The sequence below is a fragment of the Nicotiana tomentosiformis genome, chromosome 11 (genome assembly GCF_000390325.3).
Source record: "Nicotiana tomentosiformis chromosome 11, ASM39032v3, whole genome shotgun sequence".
NCBI classification, from domain to species: domain Eukaryota; kingdom Viridiplantae; phylum Streptophyta; class Magnoliopsida; order Solanales; family Solanaceae; genus Nicotiana; species Nicotiana tomentosiformis.
Window position 1 is genome coordinate 24,304,141 of NC_090822.1, and position 23,126 is coordinate 24,327,266.

Sequence of the window (23,126 nt, forward strand, 5' to 3'; positions counted from 1 at the left end):
ACCTACGGGATTGACTATCTGGAGACATTTGCGCCGGTGGCAAAACTAAATACTATTCGAGTTTCTGACAATTGCAGTGAACTTGGACTGGCCTCTTCAACAACTTGATGTAAAGAATGCATTCCTTAATGGCGACTTATTGGAAGAAGTCTACATGGACCCTCCTCCAGGATTTGAAAACAGGTATGGCTCGAGAGTTTGTAAATTGAGGAAATCTTTATATGGGCTAAAGCAGTCTCTGAGAGCATGGTTTGAAAGATTCACCGAGTTTGTGAGGAAGCAGGGATATGCTCAGGGACAAGCAGACCATACAATGTTCACAAAGCACCCAAAAGAAGGGAAGATAGCAGTTTTAATAGTGTACGTGGACGACATAATTCTAACAGGGGATGACTCAATAGAAATAGAAGCCTTGAAGAAGAAACTAGCCTCAGAATTTTAAATCAAAGATCTCGGACTATTGAAATACTTCTTAGGTATGGAGGTAGCTAGATCAAAAAGAGGACTTGCAGTTTCTCAACGTAAGTATGTACTTGACTTGACGAAACTGGGATGAGCGGATGTCGCCCAGCAGAAACTCCAATAGATCCCAACTTTTTGGGATGGAGGGAAAACCGGTGGACGTAGGACAATATCAAAGACTAGTTGGAAAGCTTATCTATTTATCACATACAAGACCAGATATAGCTTTCACAGTAAGTTTGATAAGTCAATTTATGCATTCTCCTCGTGAAGAACAATTGGAGGCAGTTTATAGGATATTAAGATACCTTAAAGGTTCACCAGTGTGAAAGGATTATTCTTTGGAAAAGGTGTACATCAAAGGATTGAAGCTTATACAGACGCTAATTGGGCAGGCCCGATCTCAGACAGAAGGTCTACCTCTGGGTATTGTACCTATGTATTGGGTAATCTTGTAACCTGGAGGAGCAAAAAGCAGAATGTGGTAGCCCGGAGTAGTGAAGAAGCAGAATTCCGTGCTATGGCCAATGGAGTATGTGAGATAATTTGGCTCAGGAGAATTTTAGAGGAGCTGAGAAGGCTTGTTACAATGCCTATGAGACTATATTGTGACAACAAAGCTGCAATCAGAATTGTCACAATCCAATTCAACATGATAGAACAAAACATGTTGAGATAGATAGACATTTCATAAAAGAAAAGGTTGAAGATGGAGTAATCTGCATGCCCTTTGTTCAGACTTCTCAACAGATAGCCGATATTCTCACTAAGGGACTATTCAAGCCACAGTTTGAATCTCTAGTTAGCAAGTTGGGCATGATTGATATCTATGTACCAACTTGAGTGGGAGTGTAGAATTAAAGGAAAAAAGATAAAAGATTCTGATTTTATCAGATATGTATGATCTTTAAGAGATATAGGTGTGGATATTTTTAGGAAAATGGTTAAACAGAAAATCCCTTGAAATCAGCAATCTCTTTGAGTCAAGGGATTGTTACCATCTTTTGTAGAACTCTTTTTTGTATAAATTCATGACTCTTGTACAGATTTAATTCATTGAATATAAGAATTTTTTCTCCTCAAACTTTCATTCTATCAAAGTCAAACTGAAGTTAGAGCCAACATACATACATACATACATACATACATACATACATACATACATACATACATACATACGAACATACATACATATATGTACGTACGTATGTTATATATTTGAAATTTAGAGATAAATGAAAGTGATACCACTTGACCGAACAAAGCTTCCTGATCCACTAGTTAAGCGCATCATTTGGCTTCTTGAGGTTGGAACTCGAACCTCAACCTGGAAATTCTTTTTGCAAATATTGAGCTAGCCTTTTTTGTGCTAAAAACAATAGGTGGAGCAGAATCAAACCCTACCTACAACAAAGCCAAGGCTCCTCATGTTTACTAAAGTGATATAATAATTTGATGTTCATTAAAGTGGTTTGTTTATCTTTTTTCCTCGTATAAATGTCGCCACCGATTATGAAAGATCCTGCATTCGCCACTGCATGAGGGTCCCAATAATTAGTTTATTGCTCGATGCCTGAGTTAGTTCATGGATGATGTGTACTTGTTGATCTGTCTTATAAATATTTCTTTTTCCTATATCTTTACAGTCCTTATTGCTCAAAAATAAAAGTACTAGAGAAACATTTAGCTAAATCAAAGCACTAGAAATTGAACCCCTGCCTCTCAAATCAACTTGGCACTGATAGTATGAACCTTTGTGCTTTCATCTTTTTAATACACTTGTGTTCACCAAACTCTATCAAGTCAACTGGACATAGTGCTTCTGTTTCTACCGATATTAATATCTTCCAGAAAGGAGTAGTGAAGATAAGAGCTAATATAACTGAATGCCAAGATAGAAGAAAATTAAAGGCCGTATTTAGATTAGAGACTCTTACGGTGTGGATGATAACAAAAGCATCAAAATTTTGAACAAGGACGCTAGCAATCCACTGTGCGTTTCACTTTTGATCAAGTATAAAGTCCCTACCATCAGACATTCAAAAAACAACAGTTAAATTCAGTTAAAAAAAACATGCCAAGAAGGCATCTTGAAAATTAGAGACAAAAATAGAGACCTCCCATGAGATCTCCTTAGTAACATGAAATTTGGATGATAATCCACTTAGTTTAACTTTTAGCCCACCCTGAAAGGATAAAGCATCACCACCACTGCCACCCCTGGTTTCAATGCTCTTGTTGAAGTGTGGTGACCGCCTCATTTAAAAGCCAAACGCTTAGAGAGGATACACTTTTATTTAGTTAATCATATCTTCAACAACCCCCCTCATGAGCAGTCGAATTCTTTTGATGGGTCAAGTAAGTGAAAAAATTTCCTAATGAAGGGTGTTGGTGAAACTTGAACTCAAGCTTAGATACCATATTGAAATATGTGAATGCCTCGTCTAAAAGCCAAAGCTGTTAGAAAAGACACACTTTTATTTAGTTGAATATATCTTCAACAATTATAAAACTCCCTTATTTTGACTTCATGTAACCGAACACATTTTTAACTTCATCAAAAAAAAACTCATCAATCTTGCATAAACATACCGTTCCCCTTTGGTAACAATATTTTGAGAAATTTAGAGGACAAAAAGATTTGTTCAACTTCAATGCATGTTATTAGAAAAAAAAAATTATGTGTATATTATATAGTAACAAATAGTCTAATGGTCAATAAAGTAGGTGCAAACTTTGGAAACCAGGGTTAAAATGCGGGCAGAGACAAAATACTGGGTTACTTTCCTCCCGTCTACCTAAGTTTTAAGTTTTGGCGGACAGAGTTATCCGATTATCCGGTACATGTGCTTGTGGGAGGTAGTAGATACCCGATAGAGTAGTCCAGTTGTGCACAAGCTGTCCCGACAATGACCGTTATCAAAAAAAATTGTATCGTAATCTTCAAGGATTTTTTAGGAATTAGGATACACGCACACACATATACGTATATGTACACGCGCACAAATACGTATATGTGTGTGTGCATATATGTAGACGTGTGTGTGTACATATACGTATGTGTGTGTGTGTATTTTTGGGTTGAATAACGGCAGCCAATTGAGATATTGGGTTCTCTTATTTCTTTGTATATCTTTTAGAACAATTTCCTAGAGATGTTTTTGATTAATTAAATAAGTGTTATTAGAATCCAAAGGGCAAGCTTTTCAATTCATGTAAAATATGTTTGGTTGCTGAAAAAAATAAAGGGGATTTCTATAATATTTAAGATGATACGGAAGGTATCTTGTTACAGAAAGAAGCATAGAGAAGCCTGATAAAATAACCTAAACAATTAAAAAGAAAACAAGACAAGAGCGCAAATTCATATCAAGCTAAAACCTCAAATCAAGCAAAATTCATGATGTACCTGAGTGTAATTGCATTAAAATCTGCCCAAGAGAGCTGGAGAGTGCCATAAATGACCCACATTTAGTTGATTCCTTGAATTCTGCAACTTGAAGAAAAACAGATGACGGAGCATCCAGCATAGCCCTGATGGCAGAGGCAGCTGCAACCCGTGCCTAGAGCAGACCCAATACCAGATATTAGTAGCAGAAAAACTGTGCTAAACCTCGGGTGATGCTTTACAGGACAGGTTATTAGAAAACTAACTTAACGAGTAGCTGTCGAATAAATATTCTTCTTTTCCTTTTTTAAGAATAATTATACTTCTCCTTTAGTTGCAAGTAGTACTTCTCCTTTTAGATGAATCCCCCACCCCCAAACCCTCCCCCCCAGGAGGGAGGTGGTGAGAAGGATAAATGATAGCAAAAAATATCATTTTGGATAGCAAAAGAATATATACTTTCTTTTAGATGCAAACAGTACTCCTCCTTTTCCAACAACCTCTCCTTACCCTAGGACAGAGCTCGTAAGGAGGATAAATGATAGCAAGAAATATAATAAAATAGAAATACCTTTAGAAATGGATCAAACAGCAAACAACTCATCAGTGTTGCCTCATACCTCCTGCAAATAGCAACAGAAAAGTGGGAAAAAGGCAAGAGCAGGTACACCAAACAAAGTTGGAAAGGAAAATCAGAGACGTGAGCAGATGAAAAAGCAAAAATCTTAACCTTGGCAGTAGGACATCACTGGATGGTAAAAGCATTGTCCACTGAGCCGTAAATGATTTGGGATCAGCTAGACAAAGGTCCTTCAAGGAAAATTCAATTATTCAAATAAATTAGCATTACGCATAACAAAAAGAACAAAGAATCATGTTTTTGCCATGAGATATCCATGTCAACCATGGACAATCAATTGCCAAATTGCTCATTTGTGATGCCCCACACACAAGGCTCTGTGAAAAGCACATCAATTAAATAGCTACTAGCAGACTTAAAACAATAAGCAAATTCATCTTGGAGATATCACCGACTTATATAAATAAAAACACATGTATGAAAACTATTGCACAATCATACTAATTACAACAAAAGATATTGCTAACAAAGTTGCTTGTTTCACATGCCTTTTGGCAAAAGAGGCAGTCTTGACACTGGATAACCTTATTAAGAGGGAATTCCAATTTATTTTTTTTGATAACCGTCAAATAAGTACATGAAAGAAAAACGACAACAACAACAACAAACCCAGTGTATTCCCATAAATGGGGTCTGGGGAGGGTAGTGTGTACGCAGACCTTACCCCTAGTTTATAGAGATAGAGAGGCGGTTTCCGATAGACCCTCGGCTCAAGGAACAGTGGAGATAAAGCAACAAGTAGCAAGCAATAATAACAACAATGTATTATGGTAACGGCGCCGAATGACACAACAAATAATATAGTAAAGAACCATGAATAAGATAATACAAAAATAGTCCTAGTTCTACTGTAAGCCTAGGAGGAACACACTACTATCTGTCAACCTACAACCCTAATACTCGACCTTCGCACCTTTCTGTCGCCAGGTCATATCCTCGGTAAGTTGGAGCAATGACATGTCTTGCCTAACTACTTGTCCCCAATACTTCTTAGGCCCACCCCTTCCCTTCCTCAGACCCACCATGGACCTCTCACACCTCCTGACCGGAGCATCTATGTCTCTCCTCTTCACATGTCCGAACCATCTCAACCTCGATTCCCGCAACTTGTCCTCCACATATGCCACTCCTACCTTGTCCCTAATAACTTTATTCCTAATCCTGTCTTTCCTGGTATGTCCACACATCCATCTCAGCATCCTCATTTCGGCTACTTTCAACTTCTGGACATGGGACTTCTTGACGGGCCAGCACTCAGCCCCATACAACATAGTTGGTCTAACCACCACTCTGTAGTAGCACATTCTTATCACACAAAACCCCTTAGCCGATCCTCCATCTCATCCGCCCCGCTCCAATACAATGAGTAACATCCTCGTCAATCCCCCCGTTGCCTTGAATAATTGATAAGAGAAAATACTATGTATAAATTAAGTTGTTATCTTTGAATTTCAATACTAATATTTTCTTCTATTTTTTTTGTAGGAAATAATTGAAGTAATAAGAAAGTAATAGACAAAGAAGAAACTTGGCAGCAAAAGGTCAATTTCCAAATATTATAAGAGAGACCAAGACAAACAAAATAGAAGAAAAGAAAAAAGAAAAGATGATCAAAAGTTGTGAAGGTTTGGAAGGGAAAAAAAGGCAATCGTTCATTGTAGCTACTCTAAAACAAGTTGGCAACTAGCTATGGAAAGGAAGATAAAGTTGTCAGAACCAATTTGAGCTCAATTTCACAACAAGACATTACTACTTGCCAACTTTGTGCAAAGTGCCTTGAAATTTGCCAAATCTAGATGAAATCCGTTATGAAGCCAAGCAACTTGCAACATGAAATTTGCTAAATCTAGATGAAATCCGTTATAAAGCCAAGCAACTTGCAACATGAAATCTGCCAAATCTAAAGATCACATGGCTTTGAAATCTATAAATAGGTTCATTGGGAGCTGCTCAAAGGGAGAACGGACAAGAGAATAAGCTAGAAATACATTTGAAATCTCTCTTTCTTCAAGTCTTTTTCTTTCTTTCTTTCTTCTTCAGTTATCAAGTGTAGGAAATAACTCTAGTTCTTCTTTTTAATTAAATAGGGGGAACTATTCTTCTTGAATATTTCTTTCTATTTTCTTATTTAATGGACAAGGATATTTCCATTGTTAGTACTAATTCCGGTGTCTAAGGGTTTCGAGTTGAGCAGGACCAAGACAGAATACTTGGAGTGCAAGTTCAGCGGTGTTACTCAGGAGCCGGACGGGGATGTGAGGCTCAATACACAAGTCATTCCCAGGAGAGAGAGTTTCAAGTATCTGGGGTCTATAATTCAGAAGGATAGGGAGATAGATGAGGATGTCACACACCGTATTGGAGCAGGGTGGATGAAGTGGAGGCTCGCTTCCGGTGTCTTGTGTGATAAGAATGTGTCGTTGAGACTTAAGGGCAAGTTCTACAAGGTAGTGGTTAGACCGACTATGTTGTATGGGGCAGAGTGTTGGTCAGTCAAAAACTCCCATGTCCAGCAGATGAAAGTAGCAGAAATGAGGATGTTGAAATGGATGTGTGGGCATACTAGGTTGGATAGAATTAGGAATGAAGTTATTCGGGACAAGGTGAGAGTGGCCCCTGTGGAGGCAAAGATGTGTGAGGCGAGGTTGAGATGGTTCGGGCATGTTAAGAGGAGGAGCACAGATTATTACAAGGTGCATCTTATATCACAGATTATTACAAGGTGCATCTTGCACAGATTACTATTGTGCCTAAGAAAGAAGGTGCATCTTGTATCAGAGACTACAGGCCTATTAGTCTCGTGGGGAGCATTTACAAGATTATTTCTAAAGTGCTTTCCAACAGATTTAAGAAGGTACTTGACATGACTGTTTCGTCCTCCCAGAATGCGTTTGTGGAAGGTAGGCAGATACTGGATGCTGCCTTGGTGGCAAATGAACTTGTAGACTCCAGAAGGAAAAATAGAGAACCCGGCTTACTATGCAAGTTGGATCTTGAGAAGGCTTTCGACCATGTCAATTGGGAGTTCCTGGACTTCATTATGATGCGGATGGGGTTTGGGGAAAGATGGAGGGGATGGATAAAGTTCTGCATTTCCTCAGTCAGATTCTCTATCCTGGTTAATGGTAGCCCGTGTGGTTTCTTTGGCAGCTCCAGGGGTCTCAGGCAAGGTGATCCCCTATCCCCCATGTTATTCATTCTAGTGATGGATGCTCTGAGCAAAATGATGGATCGTGCGGCGGGCGGAGGTTTCTTGAGAGGATTCTCAGCTTCGATTGGGGTGCCCAGTGCCCGAAGAATCTCACATTTGCTTTTTGCGGATGACACACTGGTTTTCTGTGATGCCGACATGAATCAGTTGACCTACCTGAAGCAGGTCCTGCAGTGGTTTCAGTTAGTATCAGGACTCAAAATCAACATCGGTAAGTGTGAGATTTTTCCGGTAGGTGAGGTTACTAATATTGATGCCTTGTCTGGTGTTCTCAGATGCAAGGTGGGCTCCCTTCTCACTACTTACCTGGGCCTCCCTTTGGGCGCTTCATATAAGGATACTACGGTTTGGAATCCAGTGATCGAACGGGTTGAAAAAAGATTAGCAGGGTGGCAGAAACGGTATTTGTCAAAAGGAGGTAAGGAAGCGCTTATCAAAAGCACTTTATCGAGTATGCCCACCTATTACTTATCATTGTTGCAAGCACCGGTGAGTATCACAGAAAAACTGGAGCGACTTCAAAGGAACTTTCTGTGGGATGCGGCGGATGGAACTAGAAAGTTTCATCTAGTGAATTGGCAGACAGTCACTTTCCCCAAAGAAGTGGGGTGGACTTGGAGTGAAAGATCTTAGGGTATTTAACAGAACTTTAATGGGAAAGTGGTTGTGGAGATTCGGGGTAGAAGAGCATGCTCTATGGAGGGAGGTCATAGTAGAAAAGTACGACTCAACGGGAGGAGGTTGGAGGACCAAGGCGACCACAACACCTTTCGGGTGTGGCATGTGGAGGAGCATCATGAAGAATTGGGAAGCATTCAGTGGCAACATCACTTACAGGGTGGGAGATGGAAGGAGAATCAGCTTTTGGAATCATAGGTGGTGTGGAGAGGATACTCTGAGAATCTCCTTCCCCACGTCTTCAGAGTTTCAAACCAGAAAGAACTGATGGTCCAACAAATTCGCAAGGAGCATGAAGGGGAGTAGTATGGGACCTCTCATTCAGGAGGAACATGCAAGATTGGGAGATTGCGGAGCTCCAAGTTTTGTTGGCACTGCAATACGGGCAAGACAGGCTTCAGCCATCCTGTGACTCTTGGAGATGGGGCTTGCGTGGCGATGGTTTCTTCACCGTAAAGTCCTTTTACCAGAGTATGTTGGTGAGAGAGGAGACCACTTTTCCATACTCCTCGATCTGGATTCCTAGGGCGCCCACGAAGGTGTGCTTTTTTGCATGGCTAGCGGCAAGGGGAGTGATCTTGACTGCTGAAAATCTCCGAAAGAGGGGAAATTACACTTGTTAGTTGGTGCTACATGTGCAAAAGCTCAGGGGAAGAAGTTGATCACCTTATGTTGCATTGCCCTGTGTCCTCTACTTTGTGGAGGGCAATCCTGAATCTTTTTGGTGTTCAATGGGTGATGCCAAGCACTGTAAAGGAAATGTTACATAGCTGGGGCGGCTTTCGTAGAAGAAGAAAGCAGAAGGCGTGGAAGTTCGCCCCGTTAGCTCTCATGTGGGTAGTATGGGGGGAGAGAAATAGGAGAGTTTTTGAGGAGATTGAGTCTCCTTTTTCACATCTTAAGAATAGTCTTTTATCTTTGATTGCTTTTTGGTGCACTCATTTAGCCCCTACTTGTATAGAAGATTGGGCGTTTTTTGTAGAGAATCATGTTCTGATGTAAATTCTCTACGTCTTTGGTATACTTCATGTATACGGGAGTTCTCTCCCTTTTGATTAATACAATTTACCTTATCAAAAAAAAAAGAGGAGGAGCACAGATGCCCTAGTCAGGAGATGTGAGAGGTTGGTCTTGGGAGGTGAGAGGAGGGGTAGAGGTAGGCCAAAGAAGTCTTGGGAAGAGGTGATCAGGCGGGACATGGCGCAGCTTGAGCTAACCGAGGACATGACCCTAGATAGAAGGGTGTGAAGGTTGAAGATTAGGGTAGAAGGTTAGTAGGTAGTCGTGCGTTTCCCTTTGTCTTCTCTAGTTTGGTAATATTAGTGCTAGTCCGGTACCCTTTTTTCCTTGGTTTGCTATATTCGCATGTCTTGTTCCGTTATTACTTGTCATTGGTAATTCCGTAGTTTGCTAGCAGTACTTCGTTCATATTCTCGTTTGCTGCCTTGGATTTAGTTTTCTAAATATATTGTCGTATTATTACTTGTTATCAGTACCTCTTTCATATTCTTTGTTGCTATCTTCGATTTAGTTTTCTAATTATTTGTCTTGCTATTACTTGTTATTACTTGCTATCAGGGCTTCTTTCACCTTTTTTAGCCGAGGGTCTATCGGAAACAGTCTCTCTGCCCTTCCAGGGTAGGGGTAAGGTTGCGTACATCCTACCCTCCCCAGACCCCACTTGTGGGATTATACTGGTGGTTGTTGTTGTTGTTGTAGTACTAATTCCGGTATGGAGTAACTTTTCTTGTGTTGGGAGATAGACGGATCTTAATATTTCTATATAATAGTAGATATTATTCCTCAAATTCACATGATTGAGCTAAAAAATTTTATTTAAATTTTATCTGCTTTTACAGTTACATTATTTGATTTATTAACATCTATCTATCTCATACTAAATATTAAATGTTTATTAATTCTGTAATCGAGAGAGGCGGAAGAAATAATATAGTTAATTGTAGTATTGATAGATGTTAATATTTATTCACTAACATCTATCTCTTTTATGTTATAACTAATTTTACACTTATTTGTAATCGAGAGAGGCGAATAGTGTAATAATCAGTTATAAATAGTAGGGTAACCGAAAGGGACTTACTAACAAGAGCATGTTTTAGTTCAATCATATATTTCTGGTTCTTTAATATTACTATTTTGAAGATTAATTTGTATAACCGAGAGAAGTGCAATTAATTATTCAACTTGAGTAATATATATATTTGTAATCGTGAGAGGTATTTATACATTTTTGAGAAATAGAAAGTGAAGAATAATAATTCTACTATATAATAGAAATATTAAGTGAAATCAAAATCCCAACATCTTTTATCATATTTGTAAAAAACAAAAATACTTTTTTTCTACTGTTTGTTTGTTCATTATTTGCTAGTTAACTCTCTACTCAACTTTTCGGATTCTCTCAAATAGTAATTAAAACAAGAACCATTTGTAGAATAGATAAACTAATCTCTGTGGGATCGACATCTTTCTATACTATAATTTGACAGAGTACGAGTTTAAAATTCATATACGCTGGACACTCGTCAAATTTTTGATAGCGTATATAAAATTCTAACTCATACTCTGTCAAATAATAGTATAGAAAGATGTCGAACCCACAGAGATTGGTTTATCTATTCTACAGACGTTTCTTGTTTTAATTACTATTTGAGAAAATCAGAAAGAGTTGAGTTGTGAATTAACTAACTAAAAATGCACGAATAGAGCAATAGAAAATATTTTGTTTTTCACAAATATGATAAAAAGGTGTTGGGATCCTGACTTCACTTAATATTTCTAATATATAGTAGAATTATTATTCTTCAATTTTTATTTCTCAAAAATGTATAAATGCCTCTCACGATTACAAATATATATTATTACTCAAGTTGAATAATTAATTGCACTCATCTCGGTTATACAAATTAATCTTCAAAATAGTAATACTAAAAAACCAGAAATATATGATTGAACTAAAATATGCTCTTGTTAGTAAGTCCCTTTCGGTTACCCTACTTGTAAATAATAGACCTAAGATACTTGAAACTATCTCTTTTGGGGACGACTTGAGTACCAATCTTCACTTTCACTCCTTCATGCATCCCATCAACTTGCACTCCAAGTTCTCAGTTTTTGACCTACTCAACTTGAAACCCTTAGACTCCAGCATCTGTCTCCAAACTTCCAACCTAGCGTTAACTCCGTCCCGCGTCTCGTCAATCAGGACTATGTCATCAGCGAATAGCATACACCATGGCACCTCTCATTGTATGTGTCGCGTCAGCAACTCTAACGCTAAGGCAAACAAAAAGGGCTAAGAGTCGATCCCTGATGCAACCCAATCTTCACTGGGAAATGATCTGAGTCTCCTCTTGCAGTCCTCACCCTAATGTACGCCACTGGAACACCGCTAGCCTCCATATATCTCCATAGGACCTCTTACGGGACTTTATCATTGGCCTTCTCTAGGTCTATGAATACAATATGCAAGCCCTTCTTCCTCTCCCTATATTGCTCCACTAATTTCCTCACAAGGTGAATGGCTTCTGTAGTAGACCGTTCCGGCATAAATCCGAACTGGTTCTCGGAAATAGTAACACTACGCCGCACCCTACTCTCCACCACCCTGTCCCAATGAAGCACTTGAGCCATTGCATTGGCTAACTTGTGAAACAAAAGTAAAAAAAAAGGGCATCCTGGTGCAGAAAACATCTAGCAATCACGCAAGGTCCGAGGAAGGGCCGCACCCCTAGGGGTGTGATGTAGACAGCCTAACCTAATGCAAGCATCAGTAGCTGCTTCCACGGCTCGAACTCGTGACCAATAGGTCACACGGAGACAACTTTACTGTTGCTCCAAGACTCCCCTTCTTATGAAACAAAAGCACATATACAAATCATAACTGTCAAAGATAGGCTTATTAGCAGGCCAACAGCAATACGGCAGTCGCGCATATTGGCACTTGTTCACCAAGAAAGAAACAAGGAGGATAAGAGAAAGGCATAATTATGGAATATGCATGAAAAATTAAAAAAGAAACTGAATACAATTTCCACTGTCAAATTACCTGTACATTTTCTTTTTTGCGTTTTTGGTAAGTCAAACATTCCATTACTACATACCAAGTTGGTATCGGAAGTATATACGACTCAAACCAATTGATCTACTGGAATCTCTCTAATTTTCCAGCTATCTATACAAGTTAATATTTAGAAGAATTTGCGCTGTCAATCCATGTAGATTTTCAATTTTTGGAGTAAGTCAAACATTTCATTACTGTACACCAAGTTGGTGTCAGAAGTATATACAAAATTGTTTGCATGACTCAAACCGGGTCATCCACTGGCATCTCACAAATTTGACAGCTACCTATACTACAAGTCCTTGCTTTGCACCGAAAACATTGTCGCATTGTAATTGACTGTTTGTACATTTTCTTATTGCAGCATAATAGCTAAATCATGCAGATAATGCTTACCTGCCATATATCCTCCCTTATTACTATCCAATATCATTAATATATATGCTCTTTCATTCTGTTTGTTAGCAAAATCTCACAAAAATCATACAGTTCAAGAAGTAGGATATGCAAAAAAGGAGTCTTTCACGAATTAAGTGGAATTGAAACAATTCCAAAACCCCAACTATCAACAACAAGAACCATAAAGGTTTTTGAGCAGAACCTTTCAGAATCATCTCAAATAAGACAACTTTAGAATTTGATGTGATGTTCAGTACATACAAGATCAAGGAGGATATAAGATATTGAGACCATGAGGCAAATTGCAAGAAAGAAGTTAGTTCGGAAATACCCGGATACAGATGATCGCAGCTAATCTAGTCTTAGCATAGGGTGTATTGCAAGTACCCCGCCCTGATCCATCACTATCACTGTTTTCTGAATCAGATGATAGTGTTAGAGATTTCTCATCCTCCAACTGAAAATTTTTCAGATTTTTATTTCGTAAGTGTGGAGGCCTATATCGGCCCGTTTGTGATTTTGTTGATTCTGCCAAATCTGGCTTCATGCTAACAGAAGTAATCTGCTTCTTATCAGCAATGGCAAACATATCGTGTGATTTATTAGTAAGGCCATAATGAATAAAATTCCTCAAAGCCACAACAAGACCTGCCACCTAAGAAATAGAAGTACATGGATTACAAATTCGAAAGTCGCAGTCTATTAAAAAAATCGACTTTATCTATCAAAGAAAGGGGGAAGAAAATAAAGCAAGAATCTCGTCAACATAATGCAGTCCTTACATGGCCAGACAACGATCCCTTGGCATCTGTAAGAACCAAGTGCAGGCAATGTAGAAGCGAGGTATAAAACCTGGAGAAAAGATCTGCCACCATGTCATTGATAAGAAAATCAAGACATTATATACAAAGTACAAACAAGCAAATACTAAGCAAGAATGAACAACCCAGCCCTCTACCTGGTACCGCAAAAGTAAACAAAAAATAAAAAGCAAAGGAATAAGAGGATACCTGGCAGTGGCTCCATCTTCCTTAATATGGCCTTTAGATGCCACCGTTTCCAAAATATGTCTAAGGATCTAAATTCACAACACAAACTCCCAAATAAAAACCTATAAGCAAATTTTAGGAGGCACACAAAGCAGTCTAAAGTAGAATACTCACCTCAATTGTTGATTGCCAAGTATCAACTGGTAAAGAAGATGCAAATCTCGAATATAGTTCACCAATCATAGTAAAAGCTACTATTTCAACTTCCCATGAACTGTTATAACCAGATATTTTTTTCTTGCCTCTTGATTTTGACAAATTACTTGCCTCGGGATGAAGACTGGAAACAATTCTGAGGAGGAAATTTAGCAGCTGCAAGTGTTCAGCTAACAAACCTGTTCTTTCACTTGCAGCCAAAAGACATCTGAAAATAGAAGATGGCAGATACAAGAATCAGAAACATCAACAATCAAAATCTCCAACGTGGTGGATTTGAAATAACAGAATTTGTTCTAATGAATAAGTGAATGTTTATGCAACCCTAAGAAAAAATAGGAAGTAACAATGGCAAGACAAAATTGTAAGTTATACTAAGCAAGTGCTTCCTCTATCCCAAATTTGATACGTGACGAGACTGATTGTCTTTTGTTTGAAAAGTAAAGATTAAGGGAAGAAGGAAAAGATGGAGAGAAAAGGATGAACACAACACAGGAAGGACAGAGAACAGACCTTGAAGTCTCAGAACATTGTTTTATGGCTCCAACCACGGAAACATCAGCAGTATTAGCTTTCTCAAGAGTTTCCACTAAGCTCCTTAAGGAGTCAAATAAAAGAGGCCAAGAACTAGAACTCATTTTTCAGAAACCGGGATTATTGGGATAATATATCTGCAAAACAGCAAAAGATATTAGTCAATATAACTTAATGTTTATCAATCTTTGATCAAAGGAACATTTCTTTTTATGATAAAATGAGAACAAAATAAAGAGAGAACTCTCATAAACTGGACTCATGGTACTGAAGATTATTTTCTTCTCTTGGTAACATTATCAACGTTCTCGTGAGCTTTCTCGAGTTCATCAAGCACCAATTATGTACTTCATAGATGGGGAGAACCCCTTGGATTTTCATCTTCAAGAACCTTAACAGTGAGGCAGAAGACCTTGCAGCCTTTCCATTTGTTAGGTTCATGTCCATAGATAAACTCCCGGAAAAATTTGAGCTAACCCCTTTTGGTCTTGAGTGTCTATAGCTTTCCCTTTTGGCTTTACTTTTTTGGAAAACTAAATGCCCCTTGGTAAGATCTTTAGCATAGTCCCCTCGTTCATGAAAGACTCGATATTACAGACATGTTGTTGACGTATAGGCCTAACAAGGCATTATGGAAAATCTGCTACCATTAGTTCTCGCAATGCTCCTGACACATTATCTGTGGCAACATTTACATGGCATATTTGGTGACAACTTGGTTCTCCCAAACCATTTATCATCTCCATGTTACAAACTTATAAGGCTTCACTAATCGGGAAAAAAAAAATTATAAGGCTTCAACTTCGGATAGGACTAGGAGGCCCTTCATAGATCTTCATATACTGAACTTGATCTTGCTTCTAGAAATTGTGTCGTATAGACTGGTTTTTTTGGTGGCACAAAGATAAAGGTCTTTTCATAAATGACAAATTCAGTTAGAAAATCATTGATTTTATTCAGTTAATCTTGATTTCCCTGCTTAATCATAAAGATCTTCTATTCTTTATACAACCTCTTTGTCTCTCCATTAATAAAGCTTTTCATTATAAATACACAAGATATACTTGAGCAGTTGCGCTGCACAGAGAGATAGCTCATTACTCAATTACGGATCCCACAAGCACCCCATTTTCAAAAGAAGATACATTAACTCAACTATCTATCTAATACAATATAACATTAAAACTTGCCATACTTCTAAACCAATGGACATCTCATAACCTAGAAAATTATCGCCCGCTTCATCATAACATAATTTGTTAAGATATAACTCATGTATAATTCAACCATACTCAAATTTAACATGTCACTGCTTGAATTAAAAATCCAATTGCCTCTTTAGTTTTCCCCCCACCAAACTTTGGGAGTCATTTAATTAAGCATCGACATGCACTGCAAATGCAGCAGCGGAAGAAAATATTAAATTAATAATTGAAAACTAGTTTGATAGAAAATAAGTTTTTTCAGTTTATACAGTTAAAAGGGGCAGCCTGGTGCAATAAGCTCCCGCTATGCGCGGAGTCTAGGGAAGGGCCGAACCGCAAGGGTCTATTGTACTCAGCCTCACCCAACATTTCTCCAAGAGGCTGTTTCCACGGCTTGAACCCGTGACCTTCTGGTCACATGGCAGCAACTTTACCAGTTACGCCAAGGCTCCCATTCAGTTTATACAGTTAAATGAATTTAAATTCCTCAGACTTGTAATATTTGTTTAAAATAATAATTTTAGTAGAATGCATCGATCAAGAATGCCCTTTATTCAAATTTCAAAAATAGATGCATACATGAACACGTCCATCCCTCTTGGGCATGGGGACGATGTTCGAAATCCAATCAGAATAATCTACTATTCCTTAATGAAATCAGTATAGTAACAAGACAGCTACATAAATTGAAATTGTGGGAGTAATATACAACCTTCAATCAATCAATTACGCCTCAATCTCGTATTAGTGGGATCGGCTTAGTCCTCTCTGTTTACACCGATGTAATTTGGATGCTAAACAATGCGGCTATTAAGGCACAGCTCATAAAAAATAGTTTTCTTAAAGCAAGCTAGAGGTTTTGGAAGTTCTTTAAATCTCATACATATCCCTACAAGTACATGAACTCACGAAGCCTCTTTTAAGAATAACAACCTTGGTAAACAAAAGGCAATAGTACAATAATTGTCAGAGATGTCAATTCCAATGTTCTTTAAAACACTAACCTAAACTCAAAAACCATAATGGACATATTGATCAAAATTAAGGAGTTTTTCAAATCTAATTAAATTCATGCCACATTCTTAATTTGAGGTTAAAAAAAAAATACTACTATTCTTTTTCCAATAAAGTAGGACGAGAACCATGAGGTCTCAAGTTCGCGGAGACAAAGGTGATTTCTTCCGATCTGTCTATGCCTAGTACGCAGAGTTAACCAAGTACCTATGCTAGAGGGAGGTAGCAGGTACCCAGTACAACTATCTGCCTAAGCCTGGTAGGCAGAGTTATACGGTACCTATACTTGAGCAGTTGAGCTGCACTTAGAGATAGCTCATTACTCAATTACAGATCCCACAAGCACCCCATTTTCAACAGAACATACATTAGCTCTACTATCAATCTAAATACATATATCACATCAAAAGTTGTCATACTTCTAAACACATGGAGTATCCCATAATCAAGAAAATAAGCACCCCAATCAAAATATAATCTGTTAAGATATAACTCACGCATAACCAAGCATCTCGGATTTAACATGTCACTGCTTGACATAAAACCAATTGTCTCGTTAGTTTTTACTCCACCCAAACTTTGGGGGTCATTTAATTAAGCATCGAATTTACTAGTTAATTTGACACATGCACTATAAATGTATCAGCAGAAGAAAATGTTAAAGTAATAAGTGAAAGCTAGTTTGACAAAAAATATAAATCTTTCAGTTTTAAATAGTTAAATGAATTTAAATTCCTGAGACTTGTAATATTTGTTAAAAATAATAATATTAGTAGAATGCATCAATCAATAGTGCCACGTAAATTGAAATTAAGGAAGAAATATATAACCTTCAATCAACTATGCCTCGATCTCATATTAGTTGGATCAGCTATACAAAGTCTACATCTATTCCTCTCTGTTTAGGTCCATGTCATTCGAACACTAAACAATTTGATTACTAAGGCACAGCTCATGAAAAATGGTTTGCTCAAGGCAAACTACATGTTTTTGAGGTTCTTTAGATCTCATACATATCCCTACAAGGACATGAAGTCTCTTAACAATAACAACCTTGGTAGAATAGTCTAGGCGCATGCCAGAGGCAGATGCAGCCCTTTAGTAGCGGGTTCATCCGAACCCAGTAATTTCAACGCAGAGTACAAATTTATATGTAAAAAATCATTAAAAATACAAATAAATAGGTATGAATCCATAACTTTAACAATATAATAGGTTCAACGCTAAGAACCTTAAAGAATGAACCCCTCCTCTGGCGCCCGCAAGCTGGACCGAACACCACCGTGATCAAAAAAATATATTCTTTTTTTCACCACTTAGCCAAAATTTGCACCCATTAACCATAAAAGGGAAACCCAATTACTTGAATTAAAGACAGACACATACTTTGCTGCTATTGAATACAAATTGTATTAGCAGTGCAGATAATTGACTGAAATCTATTACTACTTTAATTCCAATTGTAAATGAACCCGAGTATAAGTTTTGATAAGAATCTTTTCTTAATCATTCCTTAATCTCTTTGTGTGTGTGTGTGTGTGTGTGTGTGTGTGTGTGTGTGTGTGTGTGTGTGTGTGTGTTACTCCTAAGACAATTTTTCAGAAATTGATAAATAATATAGCAAGAGGAGAGAAAGGGAACTTACAAGTGGATTTGGAGGAACTTCTTCACATGCGAAGGAGAGTGATTGAAGAAGCTCCGTTATGATTTGAAAATGGGGCCAAACGGAACGGATTCGGGTCTGGCTTCGTGTCTTAAACCCGCTATACCACTTTTAAGTTAGAATTTAGTCGTATTTTAAAATGTTTTGATAAAATAGTCACATTACTAATGCGAAAATACAAATCTGGACAAAAATATTTCTATCTAAAATACATAACAACTCAAGAAATGATTACTAGACTTATAAGTTAAAATCATAGAATTATTCTTCGAGTTTGAATGACCTGAAATAGTAGCTCTTAATTGTTGAAGTATGTGAATTATAAAATCATGAATTGTTTTTGGATTTTTCTGGATTTTGCACTATTAAAGATTCAAAACAAGTAATTTATCCTGGATTTTGTATCTAAAGGTTTAAAATCATTGAAGTATGCTGTGAATTCAAAAACTATGAATCGTTCATGGATTTTCCTGGATTTTGCACTAGTAAAGGTTCAAAACTAAGAATCGTTCATGAATTTTGAATTTTATACAAGTAAAGGTTTGAAATTACTGAAGTATATTGAAAATTCAAAAACCATGAACTGTTTCTGAATTTTGCACTAGTAAAGGTTCGAAAACCACGAATCATTCCTAGGTTTGAAAATATAGCAAACTTTTGATTTCCAATATATTTTATTGGGTTCCACTTGTCAAAGTTTTGAATTCTAGTAATAATTTCTGGAGTTCTGTTTCGTATTTAATTGGGGGCAAATACGTTAATTTAACCGGATCAGTGACTACTTTGTCATTACAATTTAAAATATGGGTAAACTCTAATAGCTGCCCCAAAAAATGGCCAACCCAGCTAATTTTGAACCGAATTTTTTTGTCCACAAATGGCCCTTTATCTTTCTTTTCTTTTTTTGTCTTAAGTGAACTAGTCTTAAGGTAAGCGCGTCGAGTTGTATCATGTGTCAATGAATACAAAATTTAAAGAGAATTTCATATATTTTATGTTGAAAACTATGTTTTAGTTATAAAATAAAAGTTAAATAAAAGTAATAAAATTTTTGAAAAGACAATTATTGATCTTATTTAGCTAATTACTTAATAAAGGAAAAACATGTGCCCGATAGAAGCTCTCAATCATCACGATTAATATATTTAACTTAATTTTATTTCGCTTTTATAATTTTATTACTTTAATTTTCACAAACTATATATCATGCTTCCCTTTTTGTTTCAACTAGAACATATGACCCTTGAAGATTTAAGAGTTTAACTAAAACGAAAATTTGAAAAGCTATACATTCTTAAGTTCATTATAGAATATACAAACATAATCAGTTAACTGACATAAGATGTGTTTCTTTTTTGTCTCGCGAATTATTGCCAATAGAATAGAATAGAAATCACTATCGCAAAATAGCATCGATTAATCTACTCTTTTTTTGTTCTGAAGAGGCTCTCTTCCTTTATCCAAGCATATAATGCATCCAGATTCTACATTCAAATGCATCAAAAGTTGTATTTTATATAATGAAGCATCATTGTCCATAGCTGTTCTTTTGCTCTTCATGTCAGCTAACATAGTATGAAAAAGAGATTTCTATATATCTTCTAATAGTCGCATATAGTAAAGGCACGTACAGAGAGTCTTAATTAGAGGAACGGGGATCTAGAAAGCAAATTGACCGGTCGGGTCTTTACAAAAACTATGGTGCAATTGCTAGGGGTTAATAAAGAGGTGCCTCTTCTGCAATTTGAACTACTATTAAAGAGCTTGCATATCGGCAAAGATTATGTCACGGCCCCAGTTTTCCTTCGTAGGATGTTGTGATGACACCTAGCCTTTAAGAGTAGGTAAGCCTAATGCCTACTAAAATAAATGACAAAATTCAACCGACAACTATTAAATATGAAATAGAAATTTATATACAAGCCAACAATCCCAAAACCGGTAGTACAAGTCATGAGCTCTACTGAGTTCACTAGAAAATATCTAAGTACAATTGTTCCAAAATAGAAATAAACTAAACAAAAATAACTTCTGAAGGTTACTCCGAGGCCTGCGAACGCGAGGGCAGGTATACCTTGAAGTCTTCGCAGCAATATCTGATCCGCTACCTAACAATCAACAGACTCCGGAGTACCTGAATCTACACAAAAATGTGCAGAAGTGTAGTATGAGTACACCACGATCGGTACCCAGTAAGTATCAAGACTAACCTCGGTGGAGTAGTAACGAGATACAAGTCAAAACACTCACTAGATAAAATAATTTGTACAATATAGGAGTATAAAACTAATAACGGAAAGCGGAAATCTGTAAATGGAAATAAGAACCAACAAGTGATGTAAACCATAAAGCAATAAGAACACCGTGAAGTATCATTTAAACCATATAAGGAAACACAAAGGACAATAAATTATCAAGTCGTTCTAACACAAGTTTCACAACGAAATCACCCCGTGGTACTTCATCTCATAGTCACAAGTCACGGGTCTCAACCCATCATCATATACTCACAGCACCTCGTGCCCACATCTTACATCACAACTGCACGGATAACTCACATGCTAAAATATCAATCCGCCCGTATTGGTCACAGGCTCGCATTCACAATCCGCCCGGCATGGTCACAGGATCACAATCACAATCTGCCCGCTATGATCACGGGCTCACAATCACAATCAGCCCGACATGGTCACATGCTCACAATCTCAATCTGCCCTGGTATGGTCACATGCTCCCAATCATAATCCGTCCGACATGGTCACATGCTCAATATCAACATGAAAACAGATAATACAATAATACATGGGCATGATCGATAAATATCAAGTTTCATACTCCTGAGCTAGTATAAGTGGTATGCTACGATGTATGTTTGTGCGAGTGTACTACTGCAGTCCAAGTCAACAAGTAATATCAAAGACATCGAATAGCTCATCGAGCCAACAAAGCAAGTCATGCAAGGTGTATGACAAACACAAGGGAAAGCACACCATCACACGAAAATCACCAATACAATGTCTCCAACCATCACACATCATCCCTGACATTGGCACCCTTATCTCTCTGATAGCCTCCCGTATCACTCCGCCCTGACATTATCATTAGCCACCCTTATCTCTCATATAGCCATATGTATCACTCCATATAATAGCTACCCTTATCGCTCCTCTCGGACAATAACACAATAGCCAACCTTATCACTCCGTACATTCAACAACAATGAGATGCCACTCTTATGCCTTGCATAACAACAATGGTGAAATACCACCCTTATACTCCACATAACACAACGGTGAAATGCCACCCTTATACTTCGCATAACAATAATCAAACCACACAACAAATCACATGTGTTATCATCACAACAACAAAACATATCAACTCATATCATAAGTGCCCGTAGGCCACAACTTTTCCAAATATTCAACAATGTCAATATTTTCACAACAAATAGCCCGCAGCTCAACACATCATATATAGAATCTTAATAACAACAAAATGAACGGAAAAGTAACTCAACAAGGCACAACACCCCTTTTTAAGCATAACTTCGATTAGAATAGATTAATAACTCTCGATAACTTCAATTTCAATTAATTGTTAAGGATAACCTCGATAGTAATAGTACTTCCATGGAATAGCAAACTTCGGACTCTAGTGTATGAATTAGGCTAATAGTGAAAGAGATGACATGAACTAGTAATACGTCTAAATGCATGAGAGCAACCCGACAACAAAAGGTTATCATGTGACGACAATTTCAACTAAGAGTAGCTCCACAATAAAAGAAATCACATAATGACACAAAGTGATAACAACTCCCAATAAAGCATATAAGAGTAAACTCGAAAAGTAAAGAATGTGATATGTAACGACAATTTCAAATAAAATATATGATAGTAGACATGACAAATAAGAGATATAACATGTGCTAACAATTCCAAATAAGTGCATAAAAGATGCCTAAGGGTCTAGACCAGTCAATTTTCACATATAAGCCCGAGTGCATACTTGTCACCTCGCGTACACGGCTTTCACATGACACAAATAGCACAAACAACTCAAGTCCTAAGGGGTAGTTCCCCCACAAAGTTATGCACGTACTTACCTCAAAAAAGCTAGACCGATACTCTAAAATAACCTTCTCGTGTGAAACAACATACGGACGGCTCAAATCTAGCCAAAATAACTTAACATCATAAATAAAAACCATAGGAAACATTTCCAGATAATAAAGCTTTAGTCTTTAATGAAAACTAAAAAGTCAACCCCGGGCCCGCACCTCAAAACCCGATAAAATTCATAAAATTCGAATACCCATTCTAATACGGGTCCAACCATACCAAATTTATCCAATTCCGACATCAATTCATCCTCCAAATCATAATTTTACATTTTTTGAAAGTTTTCACAAAATTCCCATTTTCCACCAACTCAAACCACTAATTTAATGACAAAAATAAAGATAAAATCATGAAATAAAATTATATCCGGGTAAAGAACACTTTTCCCAATCCAACACGTGAAGAACCCCTCAAAAATCGCTCAAATCTGAGGTCTACAACTCAAGATATGATAAAAATGGTCAAAACCTCGAAATGGAGTTCTTTATATTTCTGCACACGTAACATGCATCGCGATCG

General features: G+C 37.4%; 1 protein-coding gene across 4 annotated transcripts in view; it reads right to left on the reverse strand.

Moving 5' to 3' along the window:
- Positions 1–18,616, reverse strand: part of LOC104086152 (uncharacterized) — a 43,304-nt gene extending 24,688 nt beyond the window's left edge. For 2 of the 4 annotated variants that reach the window (XM_009590347.4, XM_009590345.4), the window contains exons 1-10: positions 18,466–18,616; positions 14,581–14,738; positions 14,026–14,275; positions 13,873–13,940; positions 13,645–13,714; positions 13,194–13,517; positions 4,581–4,660; positions 4,422–4,473; positions 3,872–4,025; positions 2,400–2,487 (exon numbers count right to left, since the gene is read on the reverse strand). In XM_009590347.4, coding sequence (XP_009588642.1) covers positions 2,400–2,487; positions 3,872–4,025; positions 4,422–4,473; positions 4,581–4,660; positions 13,194–13,517; positions 13,645–13,714; positions 13,873–13,940; positions 14,026–14,275; positions 14,581–14,705 — 1,211 coding nt within the window. In that variant the 5' untranslated portion in view covers positions 14,706–14,738; positions 18,466–18,616. Of the gene's footprint in view, positions 1–2,399; positions 2,488–3,871; positions 4,026–4,421; positions 4,474–4,580; positions 4,661–13,193; positions 13,518–13,644; positions 13,728–13,872; positions 13,941–14,025; positions 14,276–14,580; positions 14,739–18,051; positions 18,413–18,465 lie in introns of those variants that run through there. The other 2 variants (XM_009590346.4, XM_009590348.4) reach the window with 2 other exon arrangements.
- Positions 18,617–23,126: the final 4,510 nt, after the last annotated feature.